The 27,411-nt window shown below is 46.6% G+C and overlaps 2 protein-coding genes across 4 annotated transcripts in view; both read right to left on the bottom strand.

The window, feature by feature from the left end:
* Nucleotides 1–24,217, bottom strand: part of LOC119433750 (neprilysin-1-like) — a 52,385-nt gene extending 28,168 nt beyond the window's left edge. The window contains exons 1-3 of one of the 2 annotated variants that reach the window (XM_037701008.2): nt 24,084–24,217; nt 14,612–14,804; nt 8,721–8,819 (exon numbers count right to left, since the gene is read on the bottom strand). In XM_037701008.2, coding sequence (XP_037556936.2) covers nt 8,721–8,819; nt 14,612–14,743 — 231 coding nt within the window. In that variant the 5' untranslated portion in view covers nt 14,744–14,804; nt 24,084–24,217. The remainder of the gene's footprint in view (nt 1–8,720; nt 8,820–14,611; nt 14,805–24,083) is intronic. The other variant, XM_049659312.1, reaches the window with a different exon arrangement.
* Nucleotides 1–27,411, bottom strand: part of LOC119433754 (neprilysin-1-like) — a 293,006-nt gene that overhangs the window by 58,669 nt on the left and 206,926 nt on the right. The gene's annotated exons all lie outside the window — the stretch shown is intronic.

The following is a 27,411-nucleotide window of genomic DNA, read 5'->3' as shown; positions in this document are numbered from 1 at the left end:
ACAATACCCCGGTACCTCCACCGCTTAAAATGGGGGTGTTGGTCCTCAAGCAGGCCTGGACGTTGCATTGCAGAAAGTTATCCGAAAGGCAGGTCTGGTTACTGGCGAGCGCGAGCTAGAGCGTCAACAACAACCACCGCTCATCGTCGTCTTCTTTTCCCAGACATCGAAGCGCGGTCATTCGCCTTCAGTACAGTATATACATATACATATATATATATATATATATATATATTGTAACCCACCGTTACGACAGCAGCTTCTAATAACACTGGCTTATTCAGGGGGAACCTATGCCCGTTAACCCAAGAGACTGAACCTTCAATGGAAGGTCCTTCAAGCGTCACTTCTTAGATCGTGGTTCTCTTCTTCGTCGCTGCCTGTCACGTGCCATTCCTCCTATTCGCGAGCGCAAGCCGCCGGTGGTCTGTCAGCACATGGCGTGGGCGCGTGCGGTGCAGCGCCCAGCGTTGCCTTACGGTGCCTTGCCTGACGCTTGTAGTGACGGTTCTTCTTGTTTCTGGGGTTTTACGTGCCAAAACCAGTTCTGATTATGAGGCACGCCGTAGTAGAGGGCTCCGGATTAATTTTGACCACCTGGGATTCTTTAAAGTGCACTACAACGCAAGCACACGGGCTTCTTGCATTTCGCTTCCATCGAAATGCGGCCGCCGCGGCCGGGATTCGATCCCGCGATCTCGTGCTCAGCAGCGCAACGCCTTAGCTGACAAAGCCACCGCGGCGGGTGGTATGACGGTTCTTTGGAACACAGCTATAATGCGGCGGGCGTCTTTTAGTTCTCGGTATGCTGGTGGCAATATATATATATATATATACATATATATATATATATATATATATATATATTGTACTGAAGGCAGCGGGCCACGGTGCTGGTGAAGGACGAAGACAAGCGACGCTTGCTCGCCCACTTCGCCATAGCTCCCTTTTGACTTGTTTCGGTCTATCGTTGAAACTCTAGATCGAGTGCTGCTAGGCAAACATCCCCATTGCATCTGGTGGAGGTGCTGGGTTTCTCTTCCACATCCTGGAACTCCGCAGTCGGACGCTACCACCAGCTCCTGCAATGAATGATGCGGGACCGTCCCAGGCTGCTGCTCCCGTACCCCCGACCATTGTCTGCCCTGGCGTCGTCCGGCAGCGCGATCCCGCTGTATTTAGCGGAGCAGACGACCTCGACGTCGAGGACTGGTTCGCCGAATACGACCGTGTAAGCGCATATAATAAGTGGCCGACCGCAATAAGCTCACTAATGTAGGCTTTTATTTGACGGGCGTGGCGAACCTATGGTTCAGAAATCATGAATCAAGTTTTACCACCTGGTCCGCTTTCACGAGCACTTTGACTGAGGTCTTCGGCCGTCCCGCCGTTCGCCGCCTTCGTGCTGAGCAGCGATTGCGTGGTCGGGCTCAACGCAATGACGAGAGCTTTACCAGCTACATTGAAGACCTGCTCTCGCTCTGCCGACGCGTCAACTCATCCATGGACGAAGCTGACAAGATCAAGCACATCATGAAAGGCATCGATGACCACGCCTTCCAGATGCTCGTCGCCAAGAGTCAACAGACGGTAGCCGAGGTAATTCAGCTCTGTCAGCAGTACGACGAGCTGCGCAAGCAGCGTGCCTCAACACGTTGTGCTGCCCAGCAGGATACCGCGGATCTCGCTCCCTTGGATTTCAGGCGCGATGCTGCCGACATTTCCGCTTTAATGCCGCAAATAAAGCAGTTCATCCGCCAGGAAGTCGCGCGGCAACTGTCTCTGGCAACTAGCCCTCTTGAGCCGGTTACATCCTTGGCTCCTTGGCTTCGTCAGGTGCTTCAAACGCAAGTTGCTGAGGCGCTACCACCTGCCCCTCATCCGCAACGCGTTGATGGACCACTGACGTACGCCAATGTTGTCGCCCGGCCTTACGTTCCTCCGGCTCCTGACGCCCATCGGACCACCGGAACTTTCCATGCACCACCACCACCTTTACGTCCGGTTCCGGTTCCTTACTCGACCGCTGGAGCCCCTGTCGTCAACCCGTGGCGCACACTTGATAACCGGCCAATATGCTATTGCTGTGGTTTCCCGGGCCACGAAGCACGATTCTGCCGCCGTCGCAACTACCGTTTCCCTGACAGTGGGAGCGCCACCGGCTACATGCCTGCTCGACTTCCGCGTCATGATGTGTCTAATCTTCCTCCGGACTCGTCTTCTAGTCGCCGCCCCTTCGATTCACGCCAGTCGCCCTCCCCACGTCGTCGATCCCTTTCCCCCATGGTTCGTCGACTCAGTCCAGCCCGCGAGGAAAACTAACAGTCGCAGTTCTCAAGGCAAGAACTGCGTTTACGTCGAACATTTGAAGCCCTCATTTTTCTCCTGCGAACGAAATTGAACTGTCCGTCGATGGCGCCACAATCCACGCACTTATTGACACCGGAGCCGCCGTTTCGGTTATTAGTGAAAAGTTTTGCCGCAATTTGAAGAAACCGACCATTCCACTTACCTATCTATCGCTGCGTACGGCAACCTCGCATTGCATTCAGCCTTCAGCATCATGCACAGCTCAGGTCGTCATTCAAGGCGTTTTGTATGTTGTCGAATTTGTCGTCCTATCCCGTTCCTCGCACGACGTCATTCTTGGATGGAATTTCCTATCTGTAAATCAAGCTGTTGTCGACTGCGCTCGTGCCAAACTTACGTTGTCAGTGCCGTGCTTTGACCCTGGCGACCACCATTCTACTAAAGTTGTTGCTGCTGCGGACATCGCCATCGCACCTTTTTCAGCCGCTCTGGTCCCTGTGTCGTGTGACTCTGTCGCGAATTTGTGTTGTTTACGCCGTCAGCCTCTTGTGCGAGCCGTCGGAACCTTCTGGTTCCTGTTGCTATCGTCACTTTTTGCGGCGGTTCTGCTGCCCTTTACGTATGCAATCCTTCCGCGTGCCCTTCATCCATACTCCGCAGCGAGTGCCTGGGGAGCTCTGACTATTTCGACTGCGTCCTCCCGGCTACCGTGTTTGACGATGTGGCATCCTTCTCACTTTGCGCCGTCACTCCTCCTGGCGCGACCGATGCCCCTGTGGACGTCTTCGCTCATGCCGTCGACTCGGCACTCACACCTGTCCAGCACGCGGAAATTATCAAGCTTCTCCAGCGTTTTCGGGCCTCATTCGACATTGGCCAACCGTCCTTGGGTCGAGGGTCAGCAGTCGTTCACCATATCGACACCCGTCAACAAACCCCTTTGCGCCAGCGTCCGTATCGTGTGTCAGCTGGTGAACGCCGGATCATCGACCAGCAGGTTGACGACATGCTGCAGTGTGGCATCATCCAGCCCTCTAACAGTCCCTGGGCATCTCCGGTTGTTCTCGTTAAAAAGAAAGACGGCTCCATAAGGTTCTGCGTCGACTATCGCCGCCTTAACCGCATAACGCGCAAAGATGTCTATCCTCTGCCGCGCATCGACGATGCCTTGGACAGCCTACAAAGCGCGGCATTCTTTTTCTCGCTGGATCTGCGCTCCGGATACTGGCAAGTGCTAATGGCAGAGGCCGATCGCCAAAAGACAGCCTTTGTAACACCTGATGGCCTATATGAATTCACCGTCATGCCCTTCGGCCTTTGCAACGCGCCTGCCACTTTTGAACGAATGATGGACACCATTCTCCGAGGCCTGAAGTGGAACACGTGCCTTTGTTACTTAGATAACATTGTAGTTTTTTCTACCGACATTGCGTCACACCTCAGCCGCCTCGAGCAAGTTCTTGCGTGCCTCACCACTGCAAGACTGCAGCTAAATTTGAAGAAATGCCACTTCGGCGCTCGCAAGCTTACTATTCTCGGTCATGTGGTCTCAAAAGACGGTATCCTCCCGGGCCCTACGAAACTTAGGGCCGTGTCCGCGTTCCCCAAGCCAACTACCCTGAAAGAGCTTCGCAGCTTCATCGGCTTATGCTCGTATTTCCGACGCTTCTTCCGCAATTTTGCCTCCATAATCGCCCCCTTGACCGCGCTTCTTACCGGCCGTTCTGAGCTACCGGACTGGTCCCCGGCATGTGACGACGCATTTCAAGAACTGCGCCGCCTTCTCACTTCACCGCCAGTACGGCGCCACTTCGATCCTTCCAACTGAAATTCACACGGACGCTAGTGGTGTCGGACTAGGCGCTGTTCTTGCACAGCGGAAGAATGGCTTCGATTAGTACGTCGTAGCGTATGCCAGTCGCACCCTTACCAAAGCTGAGGCGAACTACTCCGTTACTGAAAAAGAATGTCTGGCCATTATTTGGGCTATCGCAAAATTTAGAACTTACGTGTATGGGCGCCCTTTTGACATCGTGACGGACCATCATGCCCTATGCTGGCTGTCTTCACTCAAAGATCCAACTGGTCGGCTCACCCGTTGGGCATTACGCCTACAAGAATACGACATCCGTGTTGTTTATCGCTCAGACCGAAAACATTCCGACGCAGACGCTCTTTCCCGGTCACCCCTGTCACCTGATCCTATCTGCTCGTCTGTTTCCGCCTGCGATGCCTTCGCCCTCAACATTTCCGACATGGCATCAGAGCAGCGCAAGGACCCATGGATCTGTTCGCTTCTAGATTTCCTGTGTATAGCCGGTCGCCAGCGCCGATCTCTCGGACGCTCCGTCGCCAAGCCACGCACTTTATTATTCGGGATAACCTGCTTTACCGCCGCAACTACAACTCCAGTGGCCGCAAGTGGTTGCTTGTTATTCCCCGACACCTCCGCTCCGACATCTGCGCCACTTTCCACGATGACCCACAATGCGGCCACGCTGCGGTATTGAAGACATACTGTCGCCTCCAGGTTCGGTACTACTGGCGCGGTATGTACCGTTTTGTTCGTCAGTATGTACGGTCATGCCCCCTGTGTCAACGCCGCAAGACGCCACCTAAACATGCTGCCGGCCCCTTGCAGCCTTTACCATGCCCCGCTCGAGCGTTCGACCGCGTCGGCGTTGACCTATACGGTCCGCTTCCCAGCACTTCCAGCGGCAACCGCTGGGGTTGCTATCGAGCACCTTACGTGGTACGCAGAAACTTCATCCCTGTCATCTGCCACAGAAAAAGACGTTGGTAGTTTCATCTTTCAGAACCTGATATTACGGCATGGAGCACCTCGAGAATTACTAAGCGACCGCGGTCGCGTTTTCCTCTCTGACGTCATTACAGCGTTGCTAAAGGAGTGTCGCATCATTCACCGCACTACCACGGCATACCATCCCCAAACTAATGGCATGACAGAGCGTTTTAATCGCACCCTTGGCGACATGTTGGCCATGTATGTTTCATCTGACCACTCGAATTGGGATCGGATTCTGCCTTTCGTAACATACGCATACAATACTGCAACGCCAAGCACTATTGAATTTTCACCTTTCTTTCTTCTTTACGGACACGAACCTTCATGCACAATGGAGACAATTCTACCCTACCGGCCGGATGCTTCGGAGTCGACGAATGTTTCCCGAGCGGCTGCATATGCCGAAGAATGTCGCCAGCTCGCTCGCTCGTTTACATCCCAGGACCAGTGGCGCCAAAAGCATCGCCACGATGCGTCCACTACGGCTACATTCTTTGCTCCCGGCTCGCTGGTCTGGTTGTGTGTGCCGTCTACTACACCGGGCCTTTCCTCCAAGCTGCATTCCAAGTATCATGGTCCCTATCGGGTACTGCGACAAACATCCGCAGTCAACTACCTCATCGAGCCGATGGACGCGTCTTCCGATCAGCGTCGTCGCGGTCAGGAAATTGTCCACGTTTCCCGCCTCAAGCAGTGCCACTACCCCCCTGTCTTCTCCTGCCCATAGGTCGCCAGGATGGCTCCTCTTTCGGTGGAGAGTGATTGTACTGAAGGCAGTGGGCCACGGTGCTGGTGAAGGAAGAAGAAGACAAGCGACGCTAGCTCGCCCGCTTCGCCCTAGCTCCCTTTTTACTTGTTTCGGTCTAGCGTTGAAACTATAGATTGAGTGCTGCTAGGCAAACATCCCCATTGCAATATATATATATATATATATATATATATATATATATACATATATATATATATAGAGAGAGAGAGAGAGAGAGAGTAAAGAAGAGTCCATGGCTCGGAGGCTGGGTGAACAGAAGGCCAATCACCCAAGAATGGCTCTGGAACAGATGACGCTGCTATTATTGAATGAGACCTACTGGTACCGAATACACATCTATACCGACGGTTCCGTCTCATCTAACAGTTCTCGAAGTGTCGTTGTCATTCCGGCTACGAAAACCACACTCGAGTTCAAACTGCCACACCTGACAACATCGACAGCGGCAGCGCTTGCTGCCATGCGTGCTGCTGTACATTACCTTCTGCAAGAGACACCTCAGAAATGGGTAATCTTTTGTGATTCTAAGGCAGCACTTCAGAGTCTGCATTTTGCCATTTACGACAGGAATCATGAGCAGCTGGTATATGAGATAAGACAAGACCACCATCAAGCTATCGCTAAAGGGCATGAAGTTATATTTTTTTGGCTACCGGGACATACCAGCATTGCTGGTAATGACCTCGCCGACGAAGCCACCCGGTCTGCTCATCTGGAAAGCCGACCAGTCCCAATCCCCTTATCCAGGACCGACGCTGCAGGAAAACTTCATATGGGGGCTAAAGCTATGACATACAAATATTGGTCTTCTCTTAACCTCCCGAAGTGTCATCTCCACAAAAACGACCCATCCTTGAAGCTACAAGTGCCATCAAACATTTCCCGCTCTTAGGCGACAGTCTTGTGCTGCCTCTGGCTCGGGATGGCATTTATACAAAGGCCTAATCGTTCCGCATTGGAATTGGGGATACGCCCATGTGCGACTCTTGTGGAACTAGCGAAACAACTGAACATATATTATGTCTCTGTCCCCAATTCGACGTCAAGCGTGAAGCTCTCCGGACAGCATTGGACCGGCTAGACTCTCGACCATTTTCTGAAATGAAGATCCTTGGACCATGGCCGTATGCGTCGATGGCACAGAAAGCCACGAAAGCCTTGTTGGACTACCTCAAGTCGACAGGTCTTGGCGACCGTCTGTAGACTTCGTGCGAACTTTCAAATGTACGCGAAACTGTGCTCTCTCTATTTCTTTCTCTCTCTTTTCATCCCTATACCCCTTTCCCCAGTGCAAGGTAGCAAACCGGACGTGCGTCGGGTTAACATCCATGCATTTCCTGTCTTCTATCTCTCTCTCTCTCTCTAGAAAATGAGACTGTTATGCTTCCGGAACCATATGTTGACAGCAGCTATTCATTTTCTCATTTTCCAGCGAGCCCCATGGTTTGGCGCTACGTTCAACGTAGGCCTTAAATAAAAAATAAAACAAAGAAAACGAGCGCAGAAACTCCTCTGGGAGCTGTCTAAGTATGCGTAAGCTTTGTGCTACCTGCTCATCTCCACGGAGCCCGGTGTAATTATCAATGTTATGAAATTTGATGCGACCAGTATAAATCCCTCTCAACCCTCATCGGTCGTTATCAACTTACTGAACATGATCCGACTCTTATCAACTGTTATCGGTCCTTATCATCCTGGTTGTCCATCGAAGCTGTTGCAAAACCACCACATTTGCTTAGGTGGGTATGCCGTGCTTTATTATGAGTTCGGATGCTTGTTTTTAGCTTGTCCTTTGTTGAAACTTATGGTGTTCTGTGTACTACATGCGTAATTTCTATGAATGTATGAACTGTTCGCTTTACTCTGCTGAGGGCTTGTAGCCTCTGCCTTACGTGGGTGCGAGTCATTGCCTTTAGTCATTGCGTGTCATTGCTTTCATACCACCGCAAGCATGCAAATGCTTGCGGTGGTATGAATCAGTGTTTAGGGGATGTATGAGCCGTTGCATTCGTCTTACGTGACAGACAAGATTATCGTTGGGTCGGCATAGAAATGCTTGCGCATTTACAATGACGATAGTACCAACAGTACGGAGTAGATTGCTCGCAGCTGTGCTGATTGAAAGTTCACGGTGAAGAAGGGCGGCTGGCGTTTTATCTTTGTCGAAAGTCACGACAATAGTTCTAATGGAAACATCCCCGACTGCGTTGCCCGTTAGTACGGAAGGCGCTGGCAACACGATTGTGGGTACTATAATGGTTATAATGAAGCTGGGCGACTTGATGCGTATTTTACATAGGGGTAGAAAAATTGGTCTATTCAGACAGGATGGAACACAGTGGAGGATACCTTAGGAGCCGCCAGGTGTAATAATTTATATCCATGGTCGGTATTGGCCAGAGGATATATGCGGAAATGTGTAGTAAACGTAAAGTGAGAAAGATAAGAGAAACTTACAACAAAAGAAGAAACATTTTCGTGCTCTCTGCTCTAACATTTACGATGTATTTCTAGCCTCATCTAGCTGCAGACTGAATATTTGCGAGAAGAGCGATTTTCATTTTCACTGCTGCTGATATACTTTAGAAATTTTTAAAAACAGGTTATCACAGCCATTTTACACCCAATCTTATCTTATATTTATTTTCAATAGATTTTAGAAAGGAACATGAAATATTACAACTACTTACAACTACAACCAAGCGCTGTGCCAGTTAAATACGTAAACAATTCCTGCTACATTCGACCGTTTCAAAATATGATAAAAAAACTTGATAGAAAAGATTCATTCTATATATTATTTTGTGCATAACAGTTTTACGGCGGTGATCTTACCACTTTTTCGAAGGCTTCTCGCGTCGTATTGCCGATCCAGCTGTTGTTTTGAAGCGTTTCATTGAACGCCTGTATCAATTTGCGGGCAATATCTTCTACCTGAAACGAAAGATACATGTAAACATTTGAAACATCACTAACTCTTGATATTTTTGTTTTTTTTTGGTCACGGTATACCGTATTATAAGGACCTGTCAGTGCAAGTAATCTTAGTTTGCTGAATGAAAGTAAATAGGCAGTCCAATGGACCACATTTCCTTTGTTATTCATTCTCTGGGGGGAATGTTCAACAGGACTTCAAGTCAGGCGAGTTGATTCATAGCTATATATTCATAACTTGCGTGCATCGAAAAAAAAAAAAAACTTTTGACGGCAGGAGTGGGAGGCAGCTTAACAGCTGTCCCTCTCTTCCTTCATAATCCGTTTGACTACGATGCGCTACACTGATAGAGTTGAAATCACTTTGTACCGATACAGTATGCTTTGGCAATCGCATACCTCTTGTGGTAGGGCAGTTTCTTCGCTTTCAGATGTTAACTATAAAATGTTGAAATAGTTTGATGGTCAATGAAAGGCACAGAAACACCAACTACTTGTTAATTTTACGCATAAAAAATTGTCGCAGTTTCACCCGAAAGGTGAAGCATCAATTGCGATAGCAAATTAGTAGAGAGCTATACGAAGTAACGATGATAGTTTTATCAGCTGTATAAACTTCGACATGCAGCAGCACCAGCAACGCGCAGAACTGTTGTCGACGCCGTCGGCGTTTTGCCCGCGTTCGCACCGAACGCGCGCGGCGTTGGTGACTGTTGCCGGTGCCTCTGGGGGCAGCTCGGAGGTTTTCGACGAGATCAGAATGGGACACTCGTCGAGCAGCGTCGGAAATCTTACCCTCCTTCTCGCCCCGCAACGTTTTTATATAAATGCGCATTTGGTACGGCAGCTAAACGTCGCCGCCCCTACCTCCCTCCCATCTCCCCACGGCCTTTCGCGCGACGGAGGAAGTAGCGTTTGCTCTCTATATATATGGTGATTATAAAGGAGGAATGAGACGCTCAATTCTGTAGCCCTTCAGGGAGCACGGCGCAGAACGCGCGTTTGCTCTCCGCCGCGCGTTGGCTCTCCGTGATAACGCGCGTCCCTGGCGCGCTTTCCCTCGCACATAAAGCATACGGCACGCGGTAGATCGCCATTTGACCATCGCCATTTGACGTCATACGGAATCTCACGGCGACGGCAGAAATCCGCTTTAAGTGTCCATATAATTGCTATCGCAATAAAACGTTGCCGGTGAAGAAGGTGGTAAACAGTTCCGACGCTGCTCGATGAGTGTCCCATTCTGATCTCGTCGAAAACCGCGGAGCCGCCCCCATAAGCACCGGCAAAAGTCACCAACGCCGCGCGCGTTCGGTTTCAGACGGCGTCGACAACAGTTCTGCACGTTGCTGGTGCTGCGTGTCCAAGTTTATACAGCTGATAAAACTACTATCCGTACTCTGTATAGCTCTCTACTAATTTGCTATCGCAATTGATGCTTCGCCTTTCGGGTGAAACTGCAACATATTTATATAATTACGCATTTGGTGCCGCAAATAAACGTCACCTCCCCTCCCTCCCTCCCGTCCCCCCAACGGCCTTTCGAGCCACGAAAGAAGTCGCGTTTGCTCTCTCTATATATGGTGATTGTAAAGGAGGAAATAGACGCTTAATACTGCAGCCTCTCAGGGAGCATGGCGCGCAACGCGCGTTAGCTCTCCGCCGTGAGTTCGCTCCCCGTGAAAGCGCGCGTCCCTAGCGCGCTTTCGTGTACGTGCCCTAGCATACGGCACGCGGCGACGATTTCATCGTCATTGACGTCAGAACCTCAAGGCGATGGCGACAATGGCAGAAATCCGCTATGGAGTGTCCTTATAATTGCTAACGCAATAAAAGCTGCGGTTATCAGCATCATTATGGGTATATACTTACCGCCATTCTGCATGCAAACCACCCGTCAAAATTTTTTGGGAGTCCCCCACTGTGGCACGACTTGTTATCAAGCTGTATTTTCGGCAGGCAAAACACTGTTTTCTTAACTTTTCTTGAAATATTTGCCCTGCTGAATTATTTTATACCTCCCTTCTAGCTATGACAGCTCTAATTAAAATTTTATTGTGGTGCTGAAGCCCAGTTCTGTTTTATATTAGGAAAAATATTCTTACTACAATTTGTTATGCCTGCCACAGTGTCTCAGCATTATTAATCGTCTAGAATTGCGTTGTGAGCAAACCCGATCTTGCTCATGACTGCGTACATCAGTCTGCTATTATCACTCATAGTGTAAGCATAGAAAATGTTTACGAATTTGTTGAGGGGAGGGGCGGGTTTGACGAGCTTTTTAGAAGAAAAAACAGACAATGAGGAAACAGCAGGTTGCCGTTGGGGCATTGTGGCAATGGTCTACTTAGCAGAGCTGGAAGGCGACGTGCGTAAGATAAAGCAGAATGAATCTTTCAGCACCGAGGAATGGTCGTTCATTAGTACAACTCCCGGGGAGGCCACTCAGGTAAAGCTCTCGCTCGAAGTGAAAAATAACAGATGAAGACGAAACAACCTTTCAATATTCATTGTGCCTCATTCTGCAAACTAGACTTGGAAGAACAGAGAGGAAAATGCACGTTCCTTTTTTTTCATTTAAGTATCATGGTAACTTCTTCCACTCAAGAAATGTTGCATGCTGCTTGCTTATATCGTCCACGAGAATGAACAAATGGTCCTTTATCTGGGAACTTTTGCATCATTGATAATAATGAACGGTTGCAGATATGCGGCTCTAATATCAAAGGAACCAGTTTTGCCAGTAAAGAAAATTTTACCCATAACGTGCGACACGAACGTGGTAAAATGCCATAAATGCTTACGTTAACTTCATGGCCCTCGCACCAGAGTAAGCTTGTATTCTTACCTTACATCGTACTCTTGAATAATTAAGGTCCAGTAGATCTGAGCTATTAGCATCCGATGAGCCCTTATACTGCCTCCAAAAGTGGAAGGCTAGTGATCACTTGCGGTAGTTTCGTACAAGCTCCTACGAGACATTATTGAGCAGTACGTTTTCTGCTCTATCGCACGCGCGCTCAGTCGGAGCTGGAGAACGGGGAAAAAAGCCGGCAGATCCCACGCTGTGTGAGAATCGATGTTATGCGAAGCAGTGTGCGGGGAGTCTACCCAGTTAACGAAACGACCATGAGAGCAACAAGACATAGGCGGTTCTGTCATAACCTACATGACACGCATGTCATGACATAAATGTCATGAGTCCCCAGGAGTCTCTTTAGCTACACCTAAGAGACCTTAAGGAAAAATTCATAGTCATGCTCATGACTATGACTTCTACCATCAACCTTTAGACTTTTCCTTCACTTAGTACCACACCTGAACTCATTCCATTGGTTTTTGAGTGTTAGTGTTCTGTCGCTGAGTCATTGTCATTTTTGCTGGGTCATGCTCATGCTCATGGCTATGACTTCTACCACCATCCTTTAGTGTTTTCTTCACTTAGTGCTCACGTGCGAACCCATTTCAGTGGTTTTTGAGTGTTAATCTTTTCTCGCTGAGTCATTGTCATTTTTGCTCAGTCATGGTCATGACTATGACTTCCACCATAATCCTTTAGTGTTTCCTTCACTTAGTACCCACGTCCGAACCAATTTGAGTGGCTTTCGAGTGACGGTGCCTCATTCTGAAAACTAGACTTGGAAGAACAGAGAGGAAAATGCACGTTCTCACATGGTCCCAAATAAAGGACCATTTGTTTATTCTGGTGGACGATATAAGCCAATAGCGTGCAAAATTTCTTGAGGGGAAGAAGTAATTACCTTGAAACTTAAATGAAAAAAAAGGAACGTGCATTTTTCTCTCTGTTCTTCCAAGTCTAGTTTGCAGAATGAGGCACCGTCACTCGAAAGAACTTTTATTGGCCTTGAGAAACTGGCCAGGGGGAGCCGTAGGCTCCCTAAGGTCAAGTCGGTGGCTCCGCCCACGATAGCACCGGGAAGCCAAATCCCGTTGCGATGTCGTGGGCCCGATGTCGTGGCTTTCGAGTGTTCATCCTTTTTTGGTGAGTCATTGTCATTTTTGCTTAGTCAAGCTCATGACTATGACTTCTAGCAGCATTCTTGAGTGTTTCCTTCACTTCGTATCCACGTTTCAGTGGTTCCTGAGTGTTAATCTTTTTTCGCTGGGTCATAGTCATGACCTACATGACGCGCATGTCATGACCTATCAGTTATGTTCTTCATACACTCCTGTCATACTATGCAAATTTTGGTATCTTAAAGAAACGACCATGAGAACACCAAGACGTAGGCGGCTGTTTCATGACCTACATGACACGCATGTAGCGATATTCATATCATGACATGTAATTTATGTTCGTCATATACTCTTGTTATAGTATGTCAATTTTTGTACAAGCCAGGTTAACGAAACGACCATGAGAGCACGAAGACGTAGGTGGCTAGATAGATAGATAGATAGATAGATAGATAGATAGATAAATAGATAGATAATGTCAAAGTAGCAAATGTTCGCCAAGAAATGCTTCGCATTTAAAAAATCGGTTTTATCTGAGCGTTCAACGCGTGCGGTGGGCATGAAGTAGCTTACTCCTGCACCTGATGGTAGAAGACGGGACTACTGCAAAGAATATATAGCATATCCAAGATCATCAATTGCACGCGGTGTATCTTTCTTTATTCTAGTAATTTCTGTTTCCATAGACGTCAATGAAGGCACTTTATTTTTGTTACTTCTGAACACACGTGCAGTGTCACACGAAGCAGTGAGGCTGCAAAATAGCTGTCAAAGGATCGTATGTTGCCGCTTGTGTTGACGTCAACAAATTGTCATCGTAACTAGGATCAAATATTCTATGCTTCTCCTGACCTGATAAGCAGACCCATGGCAGTGGCACAGCCGTTTTTTATTTTCTTTGGTCTCGATCTCTAAGCTTTGGTGTTCCTCTCGATGAGCTCTACGAGTCTAGGAGAACGGTGGCGCCGATCCGCTCACGCACTCGCGGATTAGAGATTGGTACATGCGCACTTGTGTTACCACTCGCAGGCGGAGTGGAGCGGGGCACAAGAAACAATATTCTATACCTAACTACTGCAGATAACACGAACGCGGGGCTGCCCTTCGCGAAACGCTAGTGCAGTTGCCGCACCGTTGCATCGAAGCAAATCTGAGCAGGCGCACTGACGCCTAGAGATTTGGCGTCCTGTTGCCTGTTCTTTTAATTGACCCCACCAAGCCTGCGTGTTCTGGTCAACAGACGTTTTCTTTCAGTAGCATATCACCGCAGCAGCAGGCCAACCTAAGCTGGTTTGCTGCATGTCAATTACGGCGGCAGAGTAGCCAACCGGACACTTAACCTGGTTAACCTCTCTGCCTTTCACCTCTTATTTTCCTTACTTCCTTGAGCACTTCAAGCCCAATACACTGTGTAATCGACTCCAATAAGCATTTCAATCGACGTGTCCAAACAATGCAGCTTATCTGCTTTTGCAAGTGTGCGCAAATCTGTTAAGAACCAATCCACCAACTAGTGAACTTACAGGGCTTGACAATTATTAGGTACCCGTTCCTGTTCCTCTGTTCGAATTCTTTCGTATCATCCATCGCGCATGAGCAGCTGATCACCGTGAAAACGTCTGATTGCCCGGGCAATAGCACAGAAGGGTAATAATTGGATTAGAATACTTGCATTCCCCCTGCCCTGAATTGCGAAAAAGCATAACTCACTTGATGGTTTTATCGGCACTTTCGTTCTTTCTTCATGCTATATTTTGGTAGTTTACAGCATGATGGAAAAACTGATTCAGTGTTGTAGAATGCACACAACTTACCTCATTCTTAATCGCGGTGTGGTTGCGTTCGTTGGTAATATATAAATAGTCGAGAACGTCACGCGCACTTTTGTCCAACAAAGTTATGCATTCACTCCTATTACGGCTCTTGCGCTCGCTTTCATTGCTCATTTGTACATATTCAAGGTAAGGAAACAATGCAAGAAATCCTGCATAGTTATAAAGAGTGTTCCTAGAAAAGAAAAAAAAATGTCACAGACATCTAAGTATTAGGCCGACAGCGGTATTCCAGAGTTAATTGATCTGGTTTAGAATCATACCGTTATAAATAAGCTGTGATACATTCAATTTGATTACAACAGACCGTTCGCGAAACAAATTTGGACTACGCACATCCATATAACAAAATATTTCATGCAGAGATGTCAGGAGTATGCTGCTGTGGGGTGTATGTGTTTCCAATGAAGTACTGTATCGAGTACCCACTGACCAGTCCAGCAGCAAGTGCTTGTATGTTACATAAAATACACACTGGAGAAACTTCTTCCTCTAGGCAGCTAAAGTGTATGTATAGATGGAACAAAACTATAGCATCCTCTTATGCTTTGTGTATTAGCAATGCATCTCTTGCTGCATTGCTTTCCTAAAGAAGAACATCGTGTAAGAAATCGGCTTATATATACCACCCACACACAGTGCACGAAGTCGAGTTTGTGTTCGGCAGGATCACGCAGTGAAACAAGAAACGGTACCTAAATATACGACTGTAAGAGACCGTGTCTCCCAGCTAACGTTATCCTAGTTATAAGAAAAAAAGGAAGAACAGGGTGCAAGATTAGGTTATAAGACGGTTATAAAGTTGCTTGAGGCCGATGGCACAATTCTAGTTTATGAGCTGGTCTACTCAAAGAGGCCGACATTATGTGCAAGAAATGAAATGCATAATAGAGTAATTACCAAAATTTCAGTAATTATGTTTTCAACTATTTACCTCATGCCTCCCCCCCCTATTCCAATTTAGAAATTCTAGCCGTGAAGTTCACAAGGCGGATCCACTTGGAAAGAATTCTGAGGATGACACCAGTTTCAAGATGTTACAGTGAACGTCTTAGATGTCTCGTTTTGATCGAGGTGACTGAAAAAGTGGACCAAACTTCTGACGAACAATCGGGAAAAAATATGTACAAAAATTTGATCACTCATCATATCATCACAAACCCTATAACATGATATATCAATCGATAGATAATTACATGAGGAATATAAATATTGATAAATAATCGTGATAGTCTATATATATAACTATTTTTGATTATTACAATGACAAAGCGAGAAGATAGGTCAAAAAACCCGTAAAGTGCCAAGAACCGAGAATTATTTATAGTAATGGGTAATGATGGTAATTTATTTATTTATTTATTTATTTATTTATTTATTTATTTATTTATTTATTTATTTATTTATTTATTTACGTATTTATTCATCCACAATACCCCTACAGGTCCTCAAAGGAGGTATTACGTAGGGGGGAGCTAGTACTGAATAGTTACACAGTAATAGTTGGTCTAAAATAAGAAGAAAAGAACGAAATTATAAACAGTGCCTTAATAACAGCGGGGGAAGGAGGATAGGAAAAAATAAATAAACGCAAAACCATAACCAAAATATTTCGAGCGCCAATGCATTTCTTCGCAAAGTTCCGGAATAAGTGTCTCGAAACTGGTGTCATCCGGAGAATCGGTTTCAAGTGGATCTGCCTTCGAACTCCACGACTACAATTTGTAAATTGCAATATGGGTCATAAGGTAAATAGTTAGAAACTTAATTAGTCAATTGTTGTTATTTGTCGAATATGCATTTTATTTTTTGCAAGTAATGTCCGCCTGTTCGAGTAGACCGGCTCATGAACTGGTTATTGTGCTATCTGCCACAGGTAAACTTTATACATTTTCGAAAGTGTTCGCTGAAACACACTGTATGTGACTAATCGTACAGTGCTAAGCGATTGAAACGTGATATACGGAATACATGGCAGCCAGCGCTTTTCGTGCCACCAGTGGGCGCTGGTGACACGTAGCTCGAAAAAGCACACCGAAGTGATTTGACACTCAAGTAAGAGCACTCGGAGCTCCGACTAAAGTTCGCAAACGGCTTGAAGGGATGAAGGCTGTAACACCTTCGAAAGAGACGACACTCTGGGCTACAGAAGGGGCCCTATAAGGGATAACTTCAGCAAGAAAAAAAAAAGATCACTGACGATTGAGATACTTCCTAATGTGAAATTTGAGCGCAGCTTTATACGACGCTCACGGCCTTCGCCATACCCTCCTCCGCTTTCGGCCTTCTGCTTCCGCTGCACCCTCCTCGCCGCTTTCCTCTTCGCGTCTTGTCGCTATCGCCGCTTTTTTCATCCCCTGCTGCGCTCAGCGTTCGGTCTCATCTTTCGCTGTGCTCGTTCGCTCGGTTACAAGTGACGATACCGACGCTCGCTGCATGAACGGGCACCTAAGAGCTGTGCTCTTAAAAGCGTAGTGCTCATTCAGACTGATCCAGCAGCAAACAAGCCGCAGAGTTCAAAATTAGGTGTAGAAACCTTTTATTGCAAAGAAATGCAGAACATGCCCCTAATAAGAAAGCAGCAGGACCACATGAAATCGCAACACAGCTAATCAAAGAGCTTGGTCCAATGGGCAAAGTACTGCTTAATAATGCCATAGAGCATGTGACCAAAACAAAGAAAATTTGATTTGACGGCTGGAATGCAAGATGAACCTGATCTACAAATGCAAATGTGAGAAGTACAAGACGTATTTGTACAGTACATTTACAAATACGCCGATGATATATCGAATGGCAATACAAGAATGAAATTAGAACTGTAAGAGTTGGTGGTTAAAAATGAGATACTGGGGAAACTACAGAATGGGTTCAAATGTGGAAGTTGCTCAGAGGATAATGTTTCTGTACTAACCCATTGCATAGAAATTTCAATTACTCTAAATGTACAATATGGATATCAGTTTTACATATTCAGGGAGCTTACGACATTGTGGACGGGAATTGGGTGTGGGATAGTCTCAATCACGTAGGTGCAGATGACAATTTAATGGGTCTGCTGAGATACACACGGGCAATAAAGTACAAATTGATGGGAAGACTGGAAATGCTATGGAGTTGTCGAAATTTACCGGGGACTTAAGCAAGCGATTCCTTCTGTCTTCATTCTTGTTCCCGTTAAATTTTAAGGGCATATAAATGCAAGTGAAAAACAGTGAAATGGGGTTTGACTTATTTTACATCCGTATTGGGCGAAGGGTGCAACAGTAATTTGCTGGGCTTATGTATGCGCACGACATGGCGCTACTAGGACAAAAGAAAAAGAAATTTAATGAGAGTTGAGAATATCTCTGACAACACAGCCAAAAAATAGGTCTTAAGTTAGCACAGGGAAATTGCTGATATGGATAGTTAATGAAGAGATCAGTAGTGGCGTGGTTTCAAATCAAGAACAAGTTACAGCCATAGTCAAGCAGTATAAATCATCATCATGATCAGCCTATATTTTATGTCCACTGCAGGACGAAGGCCTCTTCCTGCGATCTCCAATTAGCCCTGTCTTGCGCTAGCGTATTCCAACTCGCGCCTGCAAATTTCCTAACTTCATCATCCCATCAAGTTTTCTGCCGAGCTCGACTGCGCTTCCCTTCTCTTCGTATCCATTCTGTAACCCTAATGGTCCACCGGTTATCCATCCTACGCATTACATAGCCTGCCCTGCTCCATTTCTTCCGCTTAATGTCAACTAGAATATCGGCTATCCCCGTTTGTTCTCTGATCCACACCGCTCTCTTCCTGTCTCTTAACGCTAGTCCTAAGATTTTCGTTCCATCGCTCTTTGTGCGGTCGTTAACTTGTTCTCGAGCTTCTTTTTAACCTCAGAGTTTCAGCCTCACATGTTAGCACCGGTAGAATGCAATGATTGTACTTTTTCTTCTTTTCAATAACAGTGGTACGCTCCCATTCATGATTTCGCCATGCCGGCCGTATGCACTCCAACCCAATTTTATTCTCCTGTAAATTTTTTTCTCATGATCAGGGTCCCCTGTGACTAATTGACCTAGATAAACGTACTCCTTTACAGACTCTAGAGCCTGACTGGCGATCCTGAATTCTTGTTCCCTGTGCTAGGCTACTGAACATTATCTTTGTCTTCTGCATATTAATCTTCAATCCCACTCTTGCGCTTCCTCGGTTAAGGTCCTCAATCATTTGCTGTATTTCCTCTCCATTATTGCTGGGTAGAACAATGTCATCTGCAAACCAAAGGTTGCTGAGATATACGCCATTGATCCTTACTTCTTAGCCTTCCCAGTCAAAGAGCTTGAATACTTCTTCTAAGCATGAAGTCAATAGAATTGGAGAGATTGTATCTCCTTGCCTCACCCCTTCCTTGATAGGTAACTTTCTACTTTTCTTGTGGAGAATCAAGGTAGCTGTGGAATCCTTGTAGATATTTGCTAAGATATTCAAGTATGCCTTCTGTACTCCTTGATTACGCAATGGCTCTATGAGTGCTGGTATCTCTACTGAATCAAATGCCTTTTCATAATATATAAAAGCCATATCGAGAGGTTGATTGTACTCCGCAGATTTCTAGATTACCTGATTGATGACATCGATATGATCCATCGTAGAATATCCCTTCCTAAAGCCAGCCTGTTCTCTTGGTTGGCTGAAGTCAAGTGTTGCCCTGATTCTATTGAAATTATCTTGGTGAATATTTTATACAATACTGAAAGCAAGCTAATGGGTCTATAATTATTCAATTGTTTAACGTCTCCCTTCTTATGGATTAGTACAATGTTGGCGTTCTTCCAGCTCTCTGATATACTTGAAGTTGTGAGGCATTGCATATAAAGGTTCGCAAGCTTTTCAAGCAGGATATCTACTCCATCTTTGATTAAATCTACTGTTATTCCAACTTCTCCAGCAGCTTTTCCCCTGGTCATGTCTTTCAAGGCCCTTCTAACTTCATCGCTAGTTATAGAAGGAGCCTCTGTATGCGGTTCATCACTATTTCGAATGAAAGTAGCTTGGCTGTTTTGGGTACTGTCCAGGTCAGTATAGAATTCTTCCGCTGCTTTTACTATGTCATCGAAATTGCTGATGATATTACTATGCTTATCTTTCAGTGCATACATCTTGCCTTGTCCTATTCCAAACTTTCTTCTTACTGATTTAATGCTGCGTTCATATTTTACGGCTTCCTCAATCTTTCCCACGTTATAATTTCGAATATCCCTTACTTTCTTCTTGTTGATCAGTTTTGACAGTTCAGTGAATTCTATATGATCTCTTGAGTTGGACATTTTCATGTTTTGTCGTTTCTTTATTAGGTCCTTTGTTTCTTGGGAGAGCTTACCTACTGGTTGCCTTGGTGCCTTACCTCCCACTTCAATTGCTGCTTCTGAGATCAACCTAGTTACGGTTTCATTCATTACCTCTATGTTGTCTTTATCTTCCTTTTCTAAAGCTGCATATTTGCTTGCGAGCACCAGCCTGAATTGGTCTGTTTTTACCCTTACTGCCTCTTGGTTGGCCTGTTTCTTCATGCCGAACTTTATTCTTTTTCTTGTCAAATTGAGAGATCCTAGACGCCACTAACCTATGATCACTGCACTTATACATCCTGCACTATGCTTGGATCGGCAGAGACTATGTACATGCAGTATAAATACATGCATGTAAACAAACAAGAGAGAAAGACCTGCTCAAGCTTCTACTAAGATAATCTAAAAATGACAGGGAAGCGGAATGCTGCCATAATAATGAAATCTGGAGCACTTTGTGGCTACAATTATTATGGTGTGGCGAGTGAAATTCAAAAAGCGAGTAGTCGTGCCAGCGCTAAGGTTCTTAAATGCCTATTTCTTGACTGAAATTGAACATCTTGTTGGGGTTGGAAGTTAAGGAAAGATCGGTAGGCCGGTTGTCTTTGGGTGCGTACGGTAAAACCACAAATAAAGCTGTTCAGGGTGACATGGGTTGGGCCTCTTTTGAAGTCAGGGAAGCGCAGAGCAAAATAGGTTTCGAAGAAAGACTCAGGAACATGCATGAAACTAAATGGGAGGATAGAGTGCACAAATATCTGTACCTAAAAGCGTGACAAAGAATGGAAGAAGAGGTCAAAACAATGGCACCCAAGTACAGGGCAATTGAAATTGCAAATGGACAACCAGAAAGTGAGAAAGGCCGAGACAGTGAATTCCATGTAAAGAATTGAACTAAAGAAGAAAATGGAAATTATGAGAATGGCAGCAAAGTAATTACATGGAAATGTACTACAATGACGCAATGACCTTGCTATCCGAGGCTCGAACGGAAGCAAATATTCGCAACAATTTGAGGCATGTGTCTGCTGCAGCACATCAACCTATCCTAATAGAAGTGGAAGGTATTCACCCAGTGAGACCCGTAAATACCGTCTACGTTACAGAAACGCTGGTATTTGAAGGGGCTGGAATAGAGCACTCCACGGGCCCGTTTTTACATTGGGCGGCCCGCCCGAGCCCGATCAAAACCTTTATGGCGAGACCCGGGCCCGGCCCGGGCCCGGAAATAATCTACGTTACCCGCCCGGCCTGACCCGCCACCGTTTTACCTTAAGCCCTAGCCCGGCCCGAGCCCGGCTCGAAACCGGCCCGAACCCGGCCCGAGACCGAAAAATACATGTTTTTCAGAGTTGAGAAGCCCGAGAATAACTCGCAGAAAGCCCGAGCCTGGCCCGGGCCCGCGTCAGAAAACATGAGCCCGGCCCGGGCCCGGGTCAAGAAGCACACGCCGTGCCCGAGCCCGGCCCGAGCCCGTGAAAGAACTGCTCTAACCGGCCCGGCCCGGCCCACGGGCCGGGCCGGGCCCGGGCTTTCGGGTAAGCCCGAGCCCGTGCAGTGCTCTAGGCTGGAATGATTAACCGGTCAGCAGTCGAGATAGACAAGAAACGTTTACAGTTCTCGTGGAGGAAAAGAGCAAGCAAGAAATTGATTGGACTCGATCCGTTGCAAGCATAGGTAACCGTACAAGGTTGACAATAACCGTTTCATGTAAGAGAAAAAGATTAACGAGATATTGGCAAAATGTTAGACGGAAGAGCACGTATAGCATACCCGATCAGCTGAAGCCGGCTATGTGAATATTTGGCACCGTTCCGTTTCAAAGGCGAAACCAATAAAACATCACCATCATCATTAAAAGTAAACTAATATTAGGGGTGTTACGGGCCAAAATCACAACCCGGTTATGATGCACGTGCCGGAGTAGGGGACTTCGGGTTAATTGTGACCACGTGGGGTTCTTTAACGTGCACGTACTGCACAGTGCACGGGCATTATTGCATTTCGCTCCCATCAAAGTGCGGCAGCGGCGGATTTAATTCCGCGATCTAGCCACCGTGGTTGCTTAGTGGCTATGGTGTTAAGCTGCTAAGCATGAGGTCGCGGGATCAAATAATCGGCGTGCCTCATAATCAGATCGTGGTTTGTGCACGTAAAACCCCATAACTTAATTTTAATTTAATCCCGCGATCTGTCATCATCATCATCATAAACTATGTATTACGACATGCAATGAAAACTAATGCCATAACAACGCATTACGACTGAATGCGGCCGCCCAGCGATCATCCAGCGTTTAAAAGTGGAGTAAAGAGCGGCAGTCGTTATGCTCTCTCAGTATCGCGTTTCAATCGCTTAGCTCTGTACATTTCAGCATAATCGCTGGCGCTTGCGTATCTGCGACAATGTACGCCACTGATGGCGTCATGCGAGGAATCTGATTGGATAAGACGCTTAAGTTATTGAATCGGTAACATCATCTTGCGTATTTCTGGTATACTTAGGCTCGTCTTGCGCCAAGCGAAAATTTCGTACCGTTGGTTAAATGTAGAAAATGAGTATAGGGAAAGGTTATACATGCATGTCGATATATTACACAAGCTTTGATGAAACGATCCTAAACTAATATTTCTCATTACGGGAAATAGGAATATTAGTGTAGGGGAAGAAAATTTCCAAATGCCGCTAGATGGAGTGTATACGTATGGCAATGTACTCTTTTTTAACTCCATGTATTAAACGTCGAAGGTGAAGCATATCATTCAAGTTTTAGTCTGGCTCTAACATAAGCAAGGGAGGAGGTAACGAAATGAGAACAATAATAAAATGCGTCCTGTGAACCTCTAACAGTCACGTGCACCACTTTTTTCGAAATGCCGTAGCGTTTAAAAGTTTATTTAGCAATTTTTCTAAGTGTGGGATTCCATAAGTTTTCTACAGAAATAGCTCTTAAAGGGACACTAAAGGCAAGTGGTAACTCAAGCTAATGTGTAGAATTAGGGCTTGAGTCAATATTAAGGCGTCAGTATTATCGCGAATAGAGCCTTAGTAATCGAGAAATTTAGGTAAATGCAGTACACGATTAGAAACACCCCCGGGACATTCATGTACTTGACCGATGACGAAGGCACCCCTCATTTAAATTCTGTCACGCGTACTTAACCACAAATTATAAAAAGTCGCAGTTTCTCCCGAAAGGCTAAGCATCGATTCCGATAGCAAATTAGTAGAGAGCTATACGGAGCAAGGACGTATAATGTTGAAAACATTCGCTTACTAGCTAAATAGACAAGCACGGTGTCACGCGCGCACAGGTAAACATGAACAAATCTCGCTAGATGACCGCGGAAACTCGCTGTGAAAACGCCGGAGTGAGAAAGCGCGCCAGCAGCAGCGGGCAAATTGACCTTCACGCTGTCTCTCGTCTCGCTTCAACGCGAACTAAACGTCGAAAGCACAGCGCATACGAAGCTACCGGCACTCGGCGCATGCACTTTGTCCCTATCGCAGAACACTTTCAAGATGAGGCCCGCCGAGCGCGCTCTGCGCCCACATCCCAGATCGCTTTCAAAATACCGCTCCCGCGTGGCTGCGCTGTGAACAGCAGCCGACGGAGCAGAACGCAACGCCCCACTCCCTCTCCCTCTCCGTCGTCGCCTTGCCCCCGTGTCTCGCGTGCGAAAGACCGCGCGCTTCCGGCCTGTGTTCCTCCCTATCGTGCGCTACATTGAGCCGCGATTGCCGGATGACCCACGTACGCTTTCACTCGCACATACAGCGTACGGCACGCGGCGACGATTGTATCGCTGTTGTACTTTATACCGAGCCTCACGGCGACGGCGACGACAACGGTGACGATGACCACGATAGAAATGCGCTTGGAATGTCCATATAATTGCCATCGCAATAAAAACATCCTTATATTGTATTAGAATACGAAAGAAAATGCTACTTTACTAGTTCTATTTCAACTTTAGAAAAAAAGAAGTCAGTGAAATCACACCATTCAGAACGACGCGGGCGGTCGAAAGGTTTCGTTTTCGCTCGACTCTGAGCCAAAACTGATATTGTCGAATAGAATGACGTGCAAAAGATCATGCAATGTGCAAAATGATACTTACGGGTTGGCAGTGTCTAAGAACTCGAATTATATCCTGGCAGTAATAATGACTCACTTCAACCTTCTCTGTATCGTTCAGTGTAATGTTAACTTTTTCAAATTCTTTCTTCAGTAAGACTGATAAAGGAATCTAGGAAGAGAAAAACAATTATTTGAAATTTCTCAAGCCGCCCAAGGCGTTCACTAGACCACCTAATAAAGTATTATTCCAACCATAGCAGGTCCGACCATAGCAGGTCAAAAATAGACGGTCACATCATGTTAGCATGTGTCGGCATACATTAGAAAATAATTAAATACTTAAATACAGACTGCTGGAGATTTATATTCAGAGCCATGTGGAATAATAAAAATGCCCACCAACACTGCCATTTGCTTGTACAGTTCACATAGGCTTATGAAAGTTTCGCATTGAGACAAAAATGTATAAATGTATCCTATAACTAAAGCTTAAACGTAATACATCTTGAAGTAAGGCTGTTTGTACATGTGTACTTATCTTGCGAATTAGACATTTTTTGCATAATGTATGGCTTCGCAAAGTTGTTACATGTTTCGACAGATATGAAATACCAAAAGAGGTCCCCGAGTCAAAGACTGCACTGGGACCTTCGGTCAAGGTTGGATGACGAGACGAATAGATGGCATCAAAATAAAGGAAAAAAGTGCATTGAACCAATATCCGAACAAATAACCGAGAGAAAATGTTCAATATAAAATGCACAAAATTACGAAATGACGGTAGAATAGCAGGCTTAGATTTTTCTATTTCATCCAAGCGTTAACTTAAGCTGGCGAATTATGTTGACAGGCACAATAGATTGACCTGATAAGCGCAATAAAAACATTAGGTGCCTTTGATTTATGAATCAAAATAGATGCCAGCAGAAAAAATTCAGCCAGGTAAGCGTTACCAGAACACAAAGAACAGTAAGCAGAAAGATGTGTGAAATTAGCAAATCTTTCGGGTTAGTCCCAGTATGTTCCACTAGCATATTCACATTAGTCCTTGCTCTCTCCGAAGGCCCTCCGCCTGACATTACCTTTGTTGGTGCTACCGTACTTTGTCATCAGAGGTTTTCACCGCTGACGCCGCGTTATGTGGCGGTAAATCCAGGGTCTATTGCTATGAGACGCCGGAAGACCAGGTGCCGCCCCACGCTTTAGGAAAAGCAAGGCGAAACTTATCTGTTTGGTTTCTGTAGTCTTGAGACAATCAGTGGCGCTCGCAAACAGTGTACGTAGGTTTCAGTAAAGATAATGTGTAAACTTTACACATAACGCAAAGGAGCCGATGCAAGAGCTTGCACTTTAATATCCCTAATAGGTCTTGTAGTGTTTTGTCTGGTTTCGGTTTAAGTAAATATTCGCAGGTGTACGCGAGGAATACGTTTTGGGGGATTCAGCCGCATGAAACCGGCTTAGTAGCGTTTTGGGAATGAATTAGTGACGACTACAGACCCTGGTTTTCTTTTACAGTTGGTAAATCTGCCCCTGATACTTCTCACTGACCACAACCGTGGCATGAGTGGGCATGTCGGCGGGCCTCACGTCGGCATCATGTTAAATCCGTTTGTTTTCTTCATGCAGTTGCTTGCCTTTGGATCGACAGCGGCGGCCAGAGGAATGAATCGCACGCTCATCCTCGCTGAACCCATGGGACATTTTAAAGAGTGCGCACAAGCCTACTTCAAACCGTGCTGGGAGCTGTCACGTGCGGCTACATTGACGTCACCTGCCCAGGACCTAAATGCACAGCATCCATCGAATTTCTTCAGCGGGCATGTCGGCTGGCCTCACGTCGGCATCATGTCAAATCCGTTTGTTTTCTTCATGCAGTTGCTTGCCTTTGGATCGACAGCGGCGGCCAGAGGCATGAATCGCACGCTCATCCTCGCTGAACCCATGGGTTATTTTGAAGACTGCGCACAAGCCTACTTCAAACTGTGCTGGGAGCTGTCATGTGCGGCTACATTGACGTCACCAGCAAGGACATAAATGCACAGCCTCCATCGAATTTCTTCAGTGCGCATGTCGGCTGGCCTCACGTCGGCATCATGTCAAATCCGTTTGTTTTCTTCATGCAGTTGCTTGCCTTTGGATCGACAGCGGCGGCCAGAGGAATGAATCGCACGCTCATCCTCGCTGAACCCATGGGACATTTGGAAGACTGCGCACAATCCTACTTCAAACCGTGCTGGGAGCTGTCACGTGCGGCTACATTGACGTCACCAGCCCAGAACACAAATGCACAGCATCCATCGAATTTCTTCAGCGGGCATGTCGGCTGGCCTCACGTCGGCATTATGTCAAATCCGTTTGTTTTCTTCATGCAGTTGCTTGCCTTTGGATCGACAGCGGCGGCCAGAGGAATGAATCGCACGCTCATCCTCGCTGAACCCATGGGACATTTTGAAGACTGCGCACAAGCCTACTTCAAACTGTGCTGGGAGCTGTCACGTGCGGCTACATTGACGTCACCAGCAAGGACATAAATGCACAGCCTCCATCGAATTTCTTCAGTGCGCATGTCGGCTGGCCTCACGTCGGCATCATGTCAAATCCGTTTGTTTTCTTCATGCAGTTGCTTGCCTTTGGATCGACAGCGGCGGCCAGAGGAATGAATCGCACGCTCATCCTCGCTGAACCCATGGGACATTTTGAAGACTGCGCACAAGCCTACTTCAAACTGTGCTGGGAGCTGTCACGTGCGGCTACATTGACGTCACCAGCAAGGACATAAATGCACAGCCTCCATCGAATTTCTTCAGTGCGCATGTCGGCTGGCCTCACGTCGGCATCATGTCAAATCCGTTTGTTTTCTTCATGCAGTTGCTTGCCTTTGGATCGACAGCGGCGGCCAGAGGAATGAATCGCACGCTCATCCTCGCTGAACCCATGGGACATTTTAAAGAGTGCGCACAAGCCTACTTCAAACCGTGCTGGGAGCTGTCACGTGCGGCTACATTGACGTCACCAGCCCAGGACACAAATGCACAGCATCCATCGAATTTCTTCAGCGGGCATGTCGGCTGGCCTCACGTCGGCATTATGTCAAATCCGTTTGTTTTCTTCATGCAGTTGCTTGCCTTTGGATCGACAGCGGCGGCTAGAGCAATGAATCGCACGCTCATCCTCGCTGAACCCATGGGACATTTGGAAGACTGCGCACAAGCCTACTTCAAACCGTGCTGGGAGCTGTCACGTGCGGCTACATTGACGTCACCAGCCCAGAACACAAATGCACAGCATCCATCGAATTTCTTCAGCGGGCATGTCGGCTGGCCTCACGTCGGCATTATGTCAAATCCGTTTGTTTTCTTCATGCA

Source organism: Dermacentor silvarum, chromosome 11, assembly GCF_013339745.2.
Source record: "Dermacentor silvarum isolate Dsil-2018 chromosome 11, BIME_Dsil_1.4, whole genome shotgun sequence".
Taxonomy (NCBI): domain Eukaryota; kingdom Metazoa; phylum Arthropoda; class Arachnida; order Ixodida; family Ixodidae; genus Dermacentor; species Dermacentor silvarum.
This window is presented reverse-complemented; position numbering and strand designations above follow the sequence as displayed.